Consider the following 16,294-nt stretch of genomic DNA (forward strand, 5'->3'; position numbering starts at 1 on the left):
GTCAATTGTTTTGGCTGTTGTTGCTTCTCTGTCCAAAGGACTCCCTTTAGCATCTCTTGAAAGCTCAGTCTGGTTTTTACAAATTCCCTTAATTTCTGCATATCTGGAAATGTCCTAATTTCACCATTATATTTGAGGGGCAGTTTTGCTGGGTACATAATTCTTGGTTGGAAAATTTTCTATTTCAGTGTTTTATATATACTATCCCATTGACTTCTCACTTGCATGGTTTCTGCTGAAAAATCAGAGCTTATTCTTACTGCGTGTCCTTTGTAAGTAACTTTTTGTTTTTCCTGTGCTGCTTTCAGGATTCTTTCTTTGTTTTGGTTTTGATGAGTTTGATGACAATATATCTTGGTGATTTTCTTTTTAGGTCTCTCCTGTATGGGGTTCTTCAGACTTCCTGAATAGATATAGTCTCATCTTCCATCATATCAGGGAAGTTCTCCTCAAGCAAATCTTGGACAATTTTCTCAGTGGTTTTGTTTTTCTCTTCCTGTTCTGGAGTTCCAATGACATGTAAGTTATTCCTTTCGATGGTATCCCACATGAACCTTAGGCTTTCTTCATTTTGTTTTGATATGTTTTTGATTTTTTTTCTGATTGATCCCTTTCCAGAGAAGTATTCAGGTATTTGTCTTCGATCTTATTAATTCTGTCTTCCACTGCATCAATTCTACTTCTTTGCCCTTCCAACGTGTTATCTATTTCTGACAATTTAGTATTAATCTTCTGGATTTCTGTCTGTAGATTTAGAATCATTTCTAATTTTTCATTTAGTTTGTAATTTTGTTCATGTATTTTCTTCCAAAATTCTTTAAGGTTTTGTCTGTGTTTTCCTTGGTCTGTGTCTCAATCCTTTGAAGATACCTAAATATAATTCTTTTGAATTCCGTATCGGAGAGATCTAAAAACAAGGAATGGGGGTTGATGATGAGAAAGAAAATGCCTCTTCCTCAGGGATGTGTTCTGGGTCTACATCCTGCTCCCTTGTTTCTACAACTTTATCTTGCTTCTTTGTGTGGACTGTGATGGTCTATTGTCTGTGAGACATCGTGGCATTGTTGTAGTTAGATCTCTGTTAACTGTTTGTGAAAAGCAGCCAAGGGTAAGTCAGGCTCTTCTTAGTGGCTGTTTATCATTGGCCCATTGGTGGAGAAGGAAGTGGTGGCTCTCATTCAGTAAGTGAAACTGCAGGAGGTGTGGGTGTAGTTGTGCCATATGGGGACTGTTGCTGTCTTCCACTCAGACAAATATAAGAATGAAATAACCATCAAAAGTGTAAAAGCACATGGACAAGAAATACACTGTGTAATCACACAAGAACAGTAACCAAAAAAAGAAAAAAGGGAATAATAAGAAGAGAAAAACAAAACCCTACAATGTCTGGGGAGAGAGCAATAAGGAAAAAAAAAAATAGAGAGAGTAGAGTAATGAAGAAAAAAATGGGAAAAACACACACAAAAAAAAACAAGGAATGGGGTTAATGATGAGAAAGAAAAAAAAAACAAACAAACCTGCAACCAGTAACAGGGAAAAGATAAAAGTCTATAATATAGAACCTAGGAGGGGAAGAATAAAGAATAATAGTGAAAAGGACAAAAGTAGTAATAACAATAGTAGTTTTAAAACAGACAGAAACAAACAATCTAAAAAACAGAAAACAGGAAAAAAAAAAAAAAAAAATCAAGGCAGGGCGAGGCAGGGCACCCAGGCTTCGTTTGAGCACGCAGACTGGGATGGAAGTCCTGCTGACCCAGAAAGTGGGTGGGAGTGAGGGATGTCCACACCTCCATTCACCAAGAGGGTGTGGGGTATAAGAAGGGAAATGTCAACCTTTCCAGTCGTCCGGGTCCAGAATGTCCTCGGGGTTCCTGGCAAGTGAAGCCTGTTCTTAAGTCCCTGGAATCTGGGAGAGTGCTGTCACTTTAAATATCCAAAATGGTCAAGCCGCCTGTAAACATTCAAAATGGCTGCACCCTCCAGACAGACAGAAATCTGCAGGTCAGCTCGCCTTCCTCTTCGCTGCTTCCCCTTTTATTCACCAGCCACCAGAGCAGTCTTTCCTGCAGTTCAGCCCTGTAGCAGGGCCAATTTTAGGTTAATTCTTATGTCCTTCCACCACTCGGCAATATCCAAGCTGTCTGTGCCATCAGGATTGCTGCCAGACCGCAGCTCTGTAAGTCTCCTTTTTTAGTGTTTTCATGCAAATTCTTCTGCTAGTTGGAGTTTAGTCCACTTCTATATCCTTCCGTTCAAGGCTCAGGGGTCCAGGATTATCTTCTGTATCTGTGTTAATTTGTTCCCCTTTTCTTTGTTAAAGAGGGTCTGTGCAGTCTTTCTGCCTGTTCCATCATCTTACTGGAACTCTCTTTTTAAAATTTTTAAGTTGAATTCATTAAAACTAATATATTAGTGTTTTTCATAGTGTTGTATTTGAATTTTACATAATGTTGCATTATGCAAATAATATTTGTCCTTTGAGAATATCTTGATATGATGTGTGGTTTGCTGAATTTTTTTAACTCTCACTACTATCAATTTGAGGAGCTCTGGTAGCATAGTGGCTAAAGCACTTCACTGCTAACCAGAAGGCTGGCGGTTCAAACCCCCAGCCACTCCTCGGAAGGAAGGTTGGGCAATCCTACGTCCGTAGTGATACTGCCTCGGAAACCCAAGGAGGGGTCGCTATGAGTCGGGGCCGACTCGACAGCACATAACAACAACAACAACTATCAATTTGTTCTTACCTTCTCCTAAGAAATTTTTTTTATTATATTCATAGGTAAGAGAAAATATTTTATATTTATTAATAATATGTAAGTGAGATGTTTAGGGATATTAGTATTTAGGGATATTTTATGCTTACCTTCTATGTGTAAGTGAAATATTCCTTACATTTAAAATATCCATTAACAACCCTGATAAAATACTTCAAAAATAAGACTTCTACTGATTTAGTAACATGAAGCAAGCAGCTTGCTTAATGGATCAATTTTTAGATGAGTTAAGTGCCAGATCTGTATTATCCACGTGCAGATTATGTGGAGAATCCAGAATGGTGACTGCATTACAGTCATCTTTACATAAAACATTAAACATTGTTCATGCTTGATTAAGAACTTCCTGTGGTACAGAGATGGACTGACACAGTGGACATGACAATGGGCTCAAACATGGCCATGACTCTAAAGATGGTACAGGAATGTTTCATTCTCTTGTACACAGGATCTCTGAGAGTCAAAACTGACTCCATGGCAACTACCAACAACAACAAGGTATGGACAACATTAACATAACAACCAAAAGGCACAGAAAGATGTTTATGAACAAGTCCAGCTCTCTAGGAATTTCTGTGGGGAAACAAACAAACAAACTAGAAGAAAGTATTTCATACATTATTTACTTCATATGCACATACATACTTAAAATACATAACATACCTGTTCCCCATACAAATTCATCAGATCCCTTCTGGAGCATATTTTCCCAATCACTGAGTCAATATGAGTCTAGCTCCATCCTAGTGATGGATGTTTGCATATTCTGTGCCGGTTTAGATACTTTGGTGAGGGAAACAATATTGACATCACCTCAATAGGCCTCTCTGGTCTCCTCAGAATCACCAACTGGATCATCCCTCGTATGTTTCCTTCCATGGACATTGATCGCCTAAGTGTTTCCATAGCTTCATGGTTGGACTTTCCCAAAAGAGATTCTCCATTAACTGCAATCAGTTGGTCATTTACTCGCAGGCGACCATCCTAAAACAAGGGAAAGAGAGACAACATTAAACAGAGAAACGCATGGTGATGACATGTGGGTGTCTCAAGGGTAAGTTCAAATTTTAAAAAGAAAGGAGAAGAAAAAACTTCCATGCTTAGGAATTATTTCTGTTTGAAATCAGAACCAAAAAAGATTCTGGAGCTTATCAAGCAGCCTCAACTTCTAGTAATACTGAATTGTGTGAAATATTAAATCTCTGAATGATTCAGACATTTGTATAATGCCCCTTACCTAAATCTTTGCCACGAAGGCAATTTTTTTTTTTTGCCATTTGCTCTGGTGGAGACTATGTTGCTGACTAAGAGGAAGAGAGTTTGGAAACAAAAGCAGCTGGCTATATCTCTTGAACTGGCTGTGTCCCTTGAACTGAAGCTTGTAGTTTCAGGCATAGAGACAATATGCTTAAATGTAGCATGCTTGACAGTAGTTATGTATGTCTTAGATAAGAGTTGTTAGCTCTATTGAGCAGTGCTGGGGGGAGAAAAAAGTTCATGTAACTTTCCCTAACACAACCTGAAAGTTGTTAGTTTGTAAAAAGAACAGAGAGGAGAGTAGTAAAGAACTGACCTGCCATGTTGTCATCTGACAGAAACTCTTGACAAAGGAGATTTGTACTGGGGGCTCTGACTGATAAATATCTTCAGGAAAGAACTCATACCACAAAGCAGAAGGAACTCGCTACCTCAGATGTGACCAGAACTCTCATCTAAATCACTTCTAGGCACTGATTAGCTTCAGCCAAAAATCTCTCAGAAACTGGAGTCTACGTTGTTGTTTGTTGTTAGGTGCCATCAAGTCAGACCTGACTTACAGCTAACAATCAAGAATACCTGCTCTGTCTACAAAAGAACTGGAGGGTAAGACCAAAGTGGACTTCCTCACCAGGCAGCCTGGGGGGGCACAGGCTTAAAATGTTGACAGTCATTTATGCAAAGGTCAAAAGTTCTTGCTATGAGATACACACGGCAGTAGGATTGTTATGATACTGCTGCCACTAATACACTGAACAGAAACAATTGGAGATGTATATAATAATTTATCTTTCCCGAGAAGTTTTCCATAAACTACTTCCAGTAATTCTCAAAAGATCCAGGAAGTAGAGTTTATGTTTTTATTTACATATTACAGATCAGGAAACTGAGGCAGTTAATGTACAATGGTGCAATATGCCTAAGTCACAAAAAGCAAGGCAGAGGCAAATTGGATTTAGGTTGGGTTTCCTCAATTTTTGCTTTTTGGCCTTTCTACTTTAACTCCCCTTGCTACTTATCTCCAGACTCAAAAATGGGAAAGAAAAATATTAAATAGCTTTTACAGTTAGAAGTATCTGAGATCCATGTTCATTCACATTAACAGAATGAGAAAAAAAAAAAAAAAAAAAAACTTCCTGAGAAATGAGAAAACCAGACATACAGTGAACAACAGAAACCAAGCATACAGCTTTGGGGAGAAATCTCGTGGACAAGTTGATAAACTCTGACTAATGCAGTAGCAGATGGTCAGAGGAAGTTCCTGGGCTGACAGCAGGGAAAAGGGAGAGTGGTGAAAGCGTCCTCATGCCCTTGTGGAGATGCACTGCACATGCTGCCTGTCTGCTGGAGGGGGTGTTAGCTACACAGGATTGCAGAGGCCAAACAAAGAGGCATAGGCCCTCTTGGTGAAGAAATTGAGATGGTACAGCAACAAGCTTAATATAGAAGAGTGTAAAATCAGAGCCGTAAGTGTTTAAGTGGAGTGCTTCAATATAGCTTAGTATCCCCTCCCTTCCTCTTGTTTTCCCACTTCACTTAACCTTTACCCTAATGTGGAGCAAGTCTGGAAATAAGATTTACTGGAAAGGGCAACAGAAAAAAAAAAATCTCTTAATTTCTGTTATCCAATTTTGCATGACGTCACATAAAGAATAAGATTAAGGCTACAAAGAGACGTAAAACAAAAACAGCCTTAGTGGTCTAGTCATGTGATGTAAGATACAACTCAAGGCACTATTCTATTCCATTTTGGCAAATAGTGGACTATTGGGTGGAATCTTGAGCAAGAGGGTACTAAGGTCACTACAAATATTTTTAGGATCAATGGAGAGTGATATGTGTCTTAAAAGGAGGAAGAATAAGAAGAGTTGGCTTAAGATCCTAGCCTTGTTAACAGGAAATGAGATCTAGTGTTCAGATTTGCAGAGGTTTAGGCTTGGCAGGACACTTCAACCTCTATAATATGAAGAGAAAAGATAAAGATTGGAACTTGATGGATACCTCAGAGACAGAGGGAATGAAATCTGAGAGTGATCCCACCTGGTAACCTCCTATGAATCTTTTCTGTGACGCAGGGGTGAAGGTCACCAGAGAAGGGAAGTAGACAAGAGATAAGATATGTGAGAGGAATAATTTTTTGTGTGTATGAAATAATCTCTTTCCAACAGGTATTAAGTACACACTTTTATTTTCAGCTACATTGTAAGTCTCAAGCATGAGGAATTATATTGAAGTACAACATGTTTGCCATATCCAAGTTTTAGACTAAAAGGCAGGCTGGGTCACCCCAGGGCAGTAGGATTTTTTTTTTTAGAAGACATTCATATTCATCACAAGTGTCACCAGAGAGTGGTGGGATGATAAAAATCCACACACTCACATTTTCAGGCTTGGGTAGTCTGTTGCTATTAGTGTGCACTTTTTCTTTATAAGATAAATGATGGGTAATTTCATTAATGGTGATGCCAGTAAGCACCATGTTGATCTAGCATTTAGAATATAATCAGAGAATTTAGAGCTGGAAGGGTCCTTAGAGGTCATCTTGTCCAACCTCTTCTGTTTACAGAGAATAATAAGGCTCAGAGAAATTAAAAGGATGAGAAGCCATTTATCGAACACCTATTACTCAAAAGTGCTTCCACATACATTAGGGCTTGCTCAGCTAGTTAAGGTCAGAGCTGGAACAGAAGAGCCCAAGTCCTGACTTCTACAACACTCACTATTCACTAAGCCATTCTGTCTTCTACATAGATGACAATGACTAATCCTTAAAGAGGTAATGCATCAAGAAAAAAATAATTCTAAAACCAAAGAAGACAATATACTACCAAATGCTTCCTGGAAGACAATCCTGCATCAAGACCAAAGATATATGATAGAAGACTCAGTGACAGATGATTGTGCCATGAGACTGCAGAGCAAAGAATCAGGGTGGAAGAGGAAAAAAAGGGTCTATCTATCTAGCTATACACATTGTTTTTTTTTAGGTGTTGTCACATTGGTTCCAACTCATAGAAACTCTACGTGCAACAGAATGAAACACTGCCCAGTCCTGCCCCATCTTCACAATCTCTATTATGTTGGACCCCATCACTGCAGCAACTGTGTCTACCTATCTCATTGAGAGTCTCTCCCTTTTTCACTAACCTTCTACTTTATCAAGCATGATATCATTCTCCAGGGACTTGTCCCTTCTTACAACATGACCAAAATACATGAGATGAAGTCAGGTCATTCCTTCTAAGGAGCATTCTAGCCATATTTTTTCCAAGACAGATTTGTTCCTTCTTCTGGCAGTCCATGGTGCTCTCAGTATTCTTTGCCAATACCAAAATTCAAATGCATTGTCCAGCTTTCACATGCACATGAGTCTATTGAAAATACTGTGGCTTTGGCTCAGGGGCACCTTAGTCTTCAAAGTGACATCTTGACTCCTCAACACTTTAAAGAGGTCTTTTGCAGCAGATCTGCCCAGTGCAATATGTCACCTGACTTCTTGATTGCTGCTTCCATGGGCATTGATTATGGATCCTGTTGTTGTTACGTTGTTATGTGCCATCGAGTCGGACCCGACTCATAATGACCCCTCCTTGGGTTTCCGAGGCAGTATCACTACAGAAGTAGATTGCCCCATCTTCCTTAGTAAAATGGAATTCCTGACAACTTCAATCTTTTCTCCATTTATCATGATGTTGCTTATCGGTCCATTTGTGACAATTTTCATTTTCTTTATGTGGAAGTGTAGTCCATAGTGATGGCTGTAGTCTTTCAATTTCATCAGTAAGTACTTCAAGTCTTCTTCCCTTTCAGCAAGCAAGGCTGTGTCATCTACATAAACAGGTTGTTAATGATTCTTCCTCCAATCCTGATGACACATTTTTCTTAATACAGCCCAGTTTCTCAGATTATTTGCTCAGCATACAGATTGAATATGTACTGTGAAAGGATACAACCCTAACCTACACCTTACTTGATTTTAAATCATGCATTATCCCCTTATTTTGTTTGAATGACTGACTCTTGGTCTATGTACAGATTTTTCATGAGCACAGTTGAGTGGTCTAGAATTCCCATTCTTTGCAATGTAATCCATAATTTGTTATGATCCACCCAGCTGAATGCCTTTGCATAATTGAGTAAACAGCTGTACATAAACCAAAAATCAAACCCACCTCATCAAGTCGATTCCAACTCACAGTGACCCCCATACCTGCATATCCATCTCTAATATCAATCTAAACTGAAATTGATTCAGTGAAGAACTATCACTCAAGTTTATCAACTATCCCTCAAACTTGTTCCCATCCTTTTCGTTTAGAATAATTATGACTTAGAAATGTAGACTTTCATGATTTTGTTTTTATGTTAATATTATGTTCCAGTAAATACTTAAGCATGAGAATACTAACTCTCATCAACTGATTTTACATAGAAAATTCAGTTATCCAAGGATGTTACTCAGTTATTCTGGGATACCTATTTCACTAAAAAAGGAGCTCTGGGTGATGCTGCAGTTGAAGCATTGGGCTGCTAACTGAAAGGTTGGCAGTTTGAACCTACCAGCTGCTCCACAGGAAAAAGATGGGGCAGTCTGCCTCCAAAAAAGATTTACAACCTTGGACACCCTCTGTGGCCATTCTATTCTCTCACATATGTTTGCTATGAGTCAGAATTAACTCAGTGGCAGTGGGTTTTAGTTATTTCATTAAACTCTTGGGTCACACTTCAGTTTTTTAAAGGGGAAAAAATGCATTTCCTTTGTACCTTACTCCAATAAGACCCTTAAACATAAAGACCCCAATTAATGCTTTCCACCTCTGGAACTCTCCATAACAAACTCTATCATAGCTAGGATAAGGTAAAGACACTTCCCAAACGGGAAGACAAATATTTTTAAAAGGAGAACAGAATGAAGAAATATAAAAACTAACCTCTCACAGGCAGCTCTGGTAGCGTAGTGGCTAAGGCACTTGACTGCTAACCAGAAGTCCTTGACAATTTCAATCTTTTCTCCATTTATCATGCTGCTGCTAATTGGTCCAGCTGTGAGGATTTTTGTTTTCTTTATATTGAAGTGTAATCCATACCACAGACTGCAGTTTTCAATCTTCATCAGTAAGTGCTTCAAGTCATCCTCACTTTCAGCAAGCAAAATTGTGCCATCAGCATATTGCAGGTTGTTAATGATTCTTCTTCCAATCCTGATGCAACGTTCTTCTTCATATGGTCAGCTTCTCAGATTATTTGCTCAGCGTACAGACAGAATAAGTATGGTGAAGGGACACAATCCTGATGCACTCCCTTCTTGATTTTAAGCCATGCAGTGTCCCCTTGTTCTGTTCAAATGACAGCTTCCTGATCTATGTACAGGTTCCTCATGAGTAAAATTAAGTGTTCTGGAATTCCCACTCTTTTCAATGTTATCCATAATTTGTTATGATCCACATAATTGAATGTTTTTGCATAGTCCATAAAACAAATGAACATCCTTCTGGTATTATTTGCTTTCAGCTGAGATCCATTTGACATTAGTAATGATATCCCTCGTTCCATGTCCTCTTCTGAATCCAGCTTGCATTTCTGGATGTTCTCTGTCATTATGCTTCTGCAATCATGTTTTAATTCTCTTCATAAGATTTTACTTGTGTGCTATATTAATGATATTGTTTGATAATTTCCACAGGCAGGAAGCTGGAAGCTAGGGATAATGGCTAGATCCAGATAATGGAGGGAAAGCTCCCACCCTGGAAGAAAGCAGGAAGCCAGGGATGATGGTGGGATACAGGTAGTGGGAAGGCCAGGAAGTAGGTGGAGAGGTTTGGAACAGCTAAGGGAGATGAACTAGTCTGTCAGTTTGTCATACTGTAGTGGCTTGTGTGTTGCTGTGAGGCAGGAAGCTGTGCCACCAGTGTTGCAAATGCCAGCAGAGTTGCCCATGGTGGACAGGTCTCAGCAGAGCTTCCAGACTGATATAGACTTGGAAGAAGGAAGAGGCCATTCACTTCTCAAAGAATTGGCCGAGGATAACCTTACGAATAGCAGTGAAACACTGTCTGATATATTACTGAACAACTTTTTGAATAGCCCTGAAACACTGTTCAATACAGTGAAGAAGATGAAGTTGAAGTTGAACCTGAAGTTGAAGACAATTAAAACAAGTCCACGAGAGCCAAAATATGACCTTGATTATACTCCTCCTGAATTTAGAGACCACCTGAAAAATAGATTTGAAGCACTGAATAGCAATGACTGAAAACCAGAGGAATTGTGGGATGACATCAAGAAGATCATCCATGAAGAAAGCAAAAGGTCATTAAAAGGACAGTAAAGGAAGAAAAGACCAAAACGGATTTCAGAAGAGACTCTGAAACTTGCCCTGGAGCGAAGAGTGGCTAAAGCAAATGGAAGAAATGACAAGATAAAAGAGCAGAACAGAAGATTTCAAAGAGCGGCTCGAGAAGACAAAGTCAATTATTTTAATGAAATGTGCAAAGATATGGAGTTGGAAAGCCAAAAGGGAAGAACATGCTAAACATTTCTCACACTGAAAAAACTGAAGAAAAAATTTAAGCCTCGAGTTGCAATACTGAAAGATTCTAAGGGCAAAATATTGAATGATACAGGAAACATCAAAAGAAGATGGAAGAAATACACAGAATCACTGTACCAAAAAGAATTGGTTGATCTTCATCCATTTCAAGAGGTGGCATGTGATCAAGAACCAACTGTACTGAAGGAAGAAGTTGAAGCTGCATTAAAGGAAGTGGCGAAAAACCAAGCCTCCAGGAATTGATGGAATCCCATTGAGATGTTTCAACAAATGGATGCTGCACTGGAGGCACTCACTCAGCTATGCCAGGAGATTTGGAAGACAGCTACGTGGCCAACTGACTGGAAGAGATCCATACTTGTACCCATTCCAAAGAAAAGTGATTGCACAGAATAGAAATTATCAAGCATGGAACATACAGAGTACGAGTATAGGAAAACTGAAAGTTGTCAAAAATGAACGGTAACAATGGGCAGTGATTGTGAGGACAGTGCAAGGCCAGGCGGTGTTCTGTTCCGTTGAACACAGGGTTGCGATGAGTCGAAACTGACTCAATGGCACCTAACAACAACACCATTTAAGAGATATAAAAATGGAGGCTCAGAGAAATTAAGTGACTTGTCCTAAGCTGGAGCTAAGGGTACTGGCATGGCCAAGTCTACTTATCTCTGAAGTCCATTATATGCTATGCTACTTCTAAAATTAGATAATTAAAAGCATTATATTTATTAATAGCAATAATTATTTAATATATTTCTACTGTGAAGCTACTGCATTAAATCCTTTATGTATACTATACAATCTAATCCTGAAAACAGTCCTATTTAACACTAATACCCCCATTTTATAAAATAAGAAATTGAGGTTCAGGGATGTAAATAAATTGTTGCAAGTTTCTAAAGGCAGATTTGAACTAGGTCTGCATCATTCTGAAATCCATGTTATCAATCATGTTGCTAGTGATCTTTATGAGATCTCAGACCCTTTTAAAAATGTAATAAAATCTATAGATGTTCACCTCTTAAAAACAGAAATTGATACCTAGTGTTTCTCCAGAGTTTCACATTTGGGCCAGATAATTCTTTGGTGTGAGGAGCTAACTTGTACATTGTAGGATGCTTAGTGAAATCCCCCTCTACTCCTACCTGGAAGCCAGTAGTATGCACAACCCTCCCCAATCCCACTTGTGAGAATCAAAAATGGCTTTAGACTTTGGCAAATGTCCCCTGGAGGACAAAAATCACACTGGACTGAGAACCACTGCTTTTCACAAACACAAAACTTTTCATACACTTCCTTAGGCTTCACGAGCCCTCTGAAGCATATCTATGATTTGTCAGGGAGTCCAGTGACCCCACAGTTCAGCTCCTGCAGTGTCCAATGATGCTTGGGTACTACCTCTGCCAGGATTACTAGTGACACTGTACAGCTTCGTCCACATTTTTGGGCCAATTATTTGGATCTATTTACTTCTAAAGTTCTAGTGAATACAAAGAGGAAAGCCAAGGCAAAGAGCAAGCTTCTCCAGAACCTGAGACAAACATGAGGGAGTGGCCTGGCTTTCCCAGGGTTAGCTGGCTGTGGCCCAAGGCTAGTCCCCATTAGGCCAGGGTGTTGAGAGGACTAATCATGACCAGATGCTGGCTCCTGCCTCTGTGTGTTTCTAACAGGACCGTCAGCAAGGCCCCCTGGGATATTATCAACACCTAGACTACAAACTCTAAAGTCTGGGTTCAGACTGAAATGCAGAATTTTCCTGGAGTGGGCTGGGACTCCAGGCAAGATGGTACCTGATAGAGGGAGGAGACTGTCCTCATACGGCCCTAAATCACTCTATGATTATGTTTGCCTACAATATTTTTGCAAATGAAATAAGATAAAACAGAAGTCCTAGACTGGAAAAAATTTTCATTCCAGATTGAAATAATTTAACTTCATTTGGAAACAACAGCAGTGGAAGGAAAAGAATGCATCAAGATTTTAATGTATAAGTTTTCAATCAAAGAAGGGAAGGAAAATGTTGGTAAGATTAATATCACATACGTTCCTGTGAACGGTGTCTATGCTAGCAAATGTTTCTATATCCTTGGTCCTAATATAATCTGAACCCATACTTCATTCTTCACTCTCTTCCTTCTGCCCCAGTGTCTTTTGGATTCCTGTTTACCTGCTTAGTAGCTACTATCCTTCAAAGCAAGCCTCAGGAACTGGCTTTCCTTCATGGATTTCTCTCCAGGCAGAATTACTCCAATATCTGAACAATAATCATATTTTTCATATATGTCTATCATACCTCTTATTATTGAGTTGTTCACATATTTCTCTTATTATAGTCATCTTAAGTTTTTTGCTTATTATATATTTTCTGAATTTCTGGTTATGTTCAATAAGCACTTGCTAAATGGAGTTACTTGAATCTTTTACTTATGTGCTTTGAACCTAGAGTAAGTTTCATCAACAATAAATAAATTGTTTAATATATGAACTGTAACTATGAGAGATTAATTAATGCCAGGCTGGTTTGGATATGTCTGTACATGTTCAGAGAGCTTTTATATTTTTAAGAGTAAAACTTGATTACCTTCTTCTACTAGCCACATATTTACTTGTTCAGCTATTATAAACTTTAAAATTAATTTACTCAATTCTTTTATCCTCTGAGGAGTCTCCCCCCATTTCCCTATTGCAAACCAATGAAGTCCCAACAACATCACATTTACTCAGTTCTTCAAAGATGAATTTTCTGGATAACTGAAGGGTCCTTTTTTTTTTTTAAAAGCATCAAAACATACAGAATCAAAGAGATTTTGATATAATGCCTATAAAACATATTTTTCCATTTAAAAAAAACCTTTCTGGAAAAATGTAGGTTACAAATAAATATGTTGCAACCTCTAGGCTTTACAGGGGGAGCTCTTGTGGCATAGTGCCTAAGGCATTTGACTGCTAACCAGAAGGACGGCTGTTCAAGCCCACCAGCTACTCCCTGGAAAGATGACTGGGCAATCTACTTCCATAGAGACATTGCCTAGGAAACTCAAGGAGGGGTCGCTATGAGTAGGAAACAAGTCCACAGCATTGAGTTTGGGTTTTTTTTTTTTTTTTTTAGTCTTCACTGAATCTTACAATTTCTTGTTTTTTCTCAAACAAGAAAAGTTTGAGAAACACTGACTTAGGGTCCTCATGAGTATTCCCTGGTCCCTATGTGGTAATACCATTCTGTGCCTGCTTCTTACTTTTTCTTCCCTTTCATTTCAGTTTCCTCCAATCCCTTCCTATCTCCTGCCTGATCTTCTCCTTTGGATCTATTTTGGCCAAGAAAAACTGATATTAAAACATTTTTAAAAAAGTTATAAGGGAACCATAGTTAGACTGCAATCTTGAGCCCTTTTAAACTTATTAAAATTATTCTTACTTATTAAGTTGGCTTTAAAAAAAAAAATGAGCTGTTCTCTTGTGTTAAGATTGCTTTAAATATGGTCACTAGACAAGTGGACCCAAAGCAGAGTGTAAGAACAAAACTCTGACCACAGAACACAACTCAGCAGATATGTATAGCCGCCAAGTACCCATAATGAAGATGAATATAGCTTTTCTGGGTAAAGGTGCTATTTCCAGAGCCAAAGCTTCTCCATAATAGTATATCAACTTTTGTAGATCATAACTTTCTTTTCAATTAGAATTGTTGTTGTTGTTGTTGTTTGCCGTCGAGTCGGCCCCGACTCATAGCGACCCGTTCTTGGGTTTCCGAGGCAGTATCACTACGGAAGTAGGATTGCCCAACCTTCCTTCCGAGGAGTGGCTGGTGGGTTTGAACCGCTAGCCTTCTGATTAGCAGCCAAGTGCCTTAGGCACTATTCTACCAGAGCTCCCTCAAAGAAATGTAGAGTTCCCAAATCGTATTCAGCATGGTGTAAATTTATCTCTTATTTACATTTTCATGCATGAAATAAAAATACAAAAGTGATAAAGATTGACAAGAAAAGCAATGATGGAAGGTAGCTTTGTGATATTTTCAAAATCATGTTATATTCCATCCTTTATAAAATAGTTGTAGGCATTGAGTTTATGATGATGGTGGTGGAATACTTTGGAAAAGGATAGCAATAATGGGGCACAGCATGAAAATGTCATCAACATCTCTGAGCTGTAAATGTGGAAGTTGTTTTGTTGTGTATGCTTTCACCACAATGAAAGTTAAAAAAAAAAAAATAGTTACAGCTGCAGGAAATCCAAAAATGATAAACCTTATGAGTTAACATATCCTAACATATTCAGATTTCTTTTTAAGAAGTCGTTATTTTTAAGTGGTTAAACATAAGTGGCATAACAATAGCTAAGTAATTTTCTCATGTTTAAGTTAGTAATTTCTTTTTCAAGATAAAATTCTTACTGGGTATCAAATGACTGTGAATTTTTCCAGGCAAAGTTCCTACTCTTAGTTGCCCCTAAGTGTATCCCACCTTTGTGGTCTGCTTCTAACAGCTGAGAGTTTCAATGGAGCTATTTACACCACCATCATGTACAGTGCTCTTGTCAGAGGTAAAAGCTTCAGAGACACTGGCTACGGGTAATGATCCTGAAGGTATTTCCACTGGTGGGAAACACTATCAATTTTAAGAAAAATGGGTAGTTGAAAAAATGATTTAACATTAGTGTTCCTTAAAAAGCTGTCCCTTTTATCTTCCTTTGAATCCATTAATTAGAGATCCACTACATGATTTATAGCTACCAGCAAAAACCGAGGTAGAAATTACTCACATTGGAAACTCCAATTGCACTACTATGTTAAATAGTTTGGATGCTGTTAAATGCCCTATATTACTAAGAGTTATGGAGATTAAGGAACAAGCAGCACATTCCCAGAAATGTTAGAGCTGGGCTAGCTTCTTGAAAGTGAACATTTTACTCATTGGTAAATATTGGCATTGCTTGTGCTAAAATTCTTTTTCTCCCCTTACTAAACGGTTCAGATTATGAAATTCTGTATCTTTCAGAAGGAGTGTCCTGAATTTCCTAAGCACACGAGAATCGAATTACTTAAATTATGTCTATTTCATATTCCAAGTACATGCATTTGCAATTAGCTATGTCAGGCATTTTTCTTTCATTAAATTTCATCATCATCAAGTACTTCTATTAAGCGCAAACCTGGCTAATTAATTTTCTAGAGAATAACAGGTATTTTAAAATTCATTCTTTCTACTTAAGATCCCTTAAATAACTTACCTGATACATGACATTTTTTCTTTAGCAAGAATTTCTTTTAAATTTTAATTTCTACTTCACTAGTTTAAAGTTTCTATAGGACAATTCTATTCACAAAGTCAGTGTATTCAAATAAAATATGTTATTTAGAACTAACACAACATATTCTATGGGGATTTTAATCTTACTTATAGTGTGTTAACAATGTAGGTAATTTTTAAAAACATAACTATTCCAGCTGTATTTTTTTCTAAACTTATTTTTTTATAAGGTAGAAAAAGCAGCAGTTTAAGTGAGTAAAATTAATAGATGTAAAATGCATTTTTCATCATAAAAATATTTAGTTCATATAGTACATCAAAAGGAAACTAAGAAAAAGCCACCAATCTCAGAATTGAAAATGTTTACCAAATGAGGATGAAAATATCTAAGTCTTCACGTTAAATATAAAAAATTATATTTCTGCTAGTCTGCAGGAAAAAAAAAGTAATTTTTATGG

At 38.0% G+C, this 16,294-nt stretch overlaps 1 protein-coding gene across 1 annotated transcript in view; it reads right to left on the reverse strand.

Annotated features, from left to right (window-relative positions):
• The window catches only part of PARD3B (par-3 family cell polarity regulator beta), a 1,522,095-nt gene that overhangs the window by 589,428 nt on the left and 916,373 nt on the right, over window positions 1-16,294 (reverse strand). The window contains exon 12 of the mRNA XM_042783151.1: window positions 3,594-3,764. Coding sequence (XP_042639085.1) covers window positions 3,594-3,764 — 171 coding nt within the window. The remainder of the gene's footprint in view (window positions 1-3,593; window positions 3,765-16,294) is intronic.

This window comes from Orycteropus afer, unplaced genomic scaffold, assembly GCF_000298275.1.
Source record: "Orycteropus afer afer isolate SDZICR_OR568_19922 unplaced genomic scaffold, OryAfe1.0 scaffold00002, whole genome shotgun sequence".
NCBI lineage: Eukaryota > Metazoa > Chordata > Mammalia > Tubulidentata > Orycteropodidae > Orycteropus > Orycteropus afer.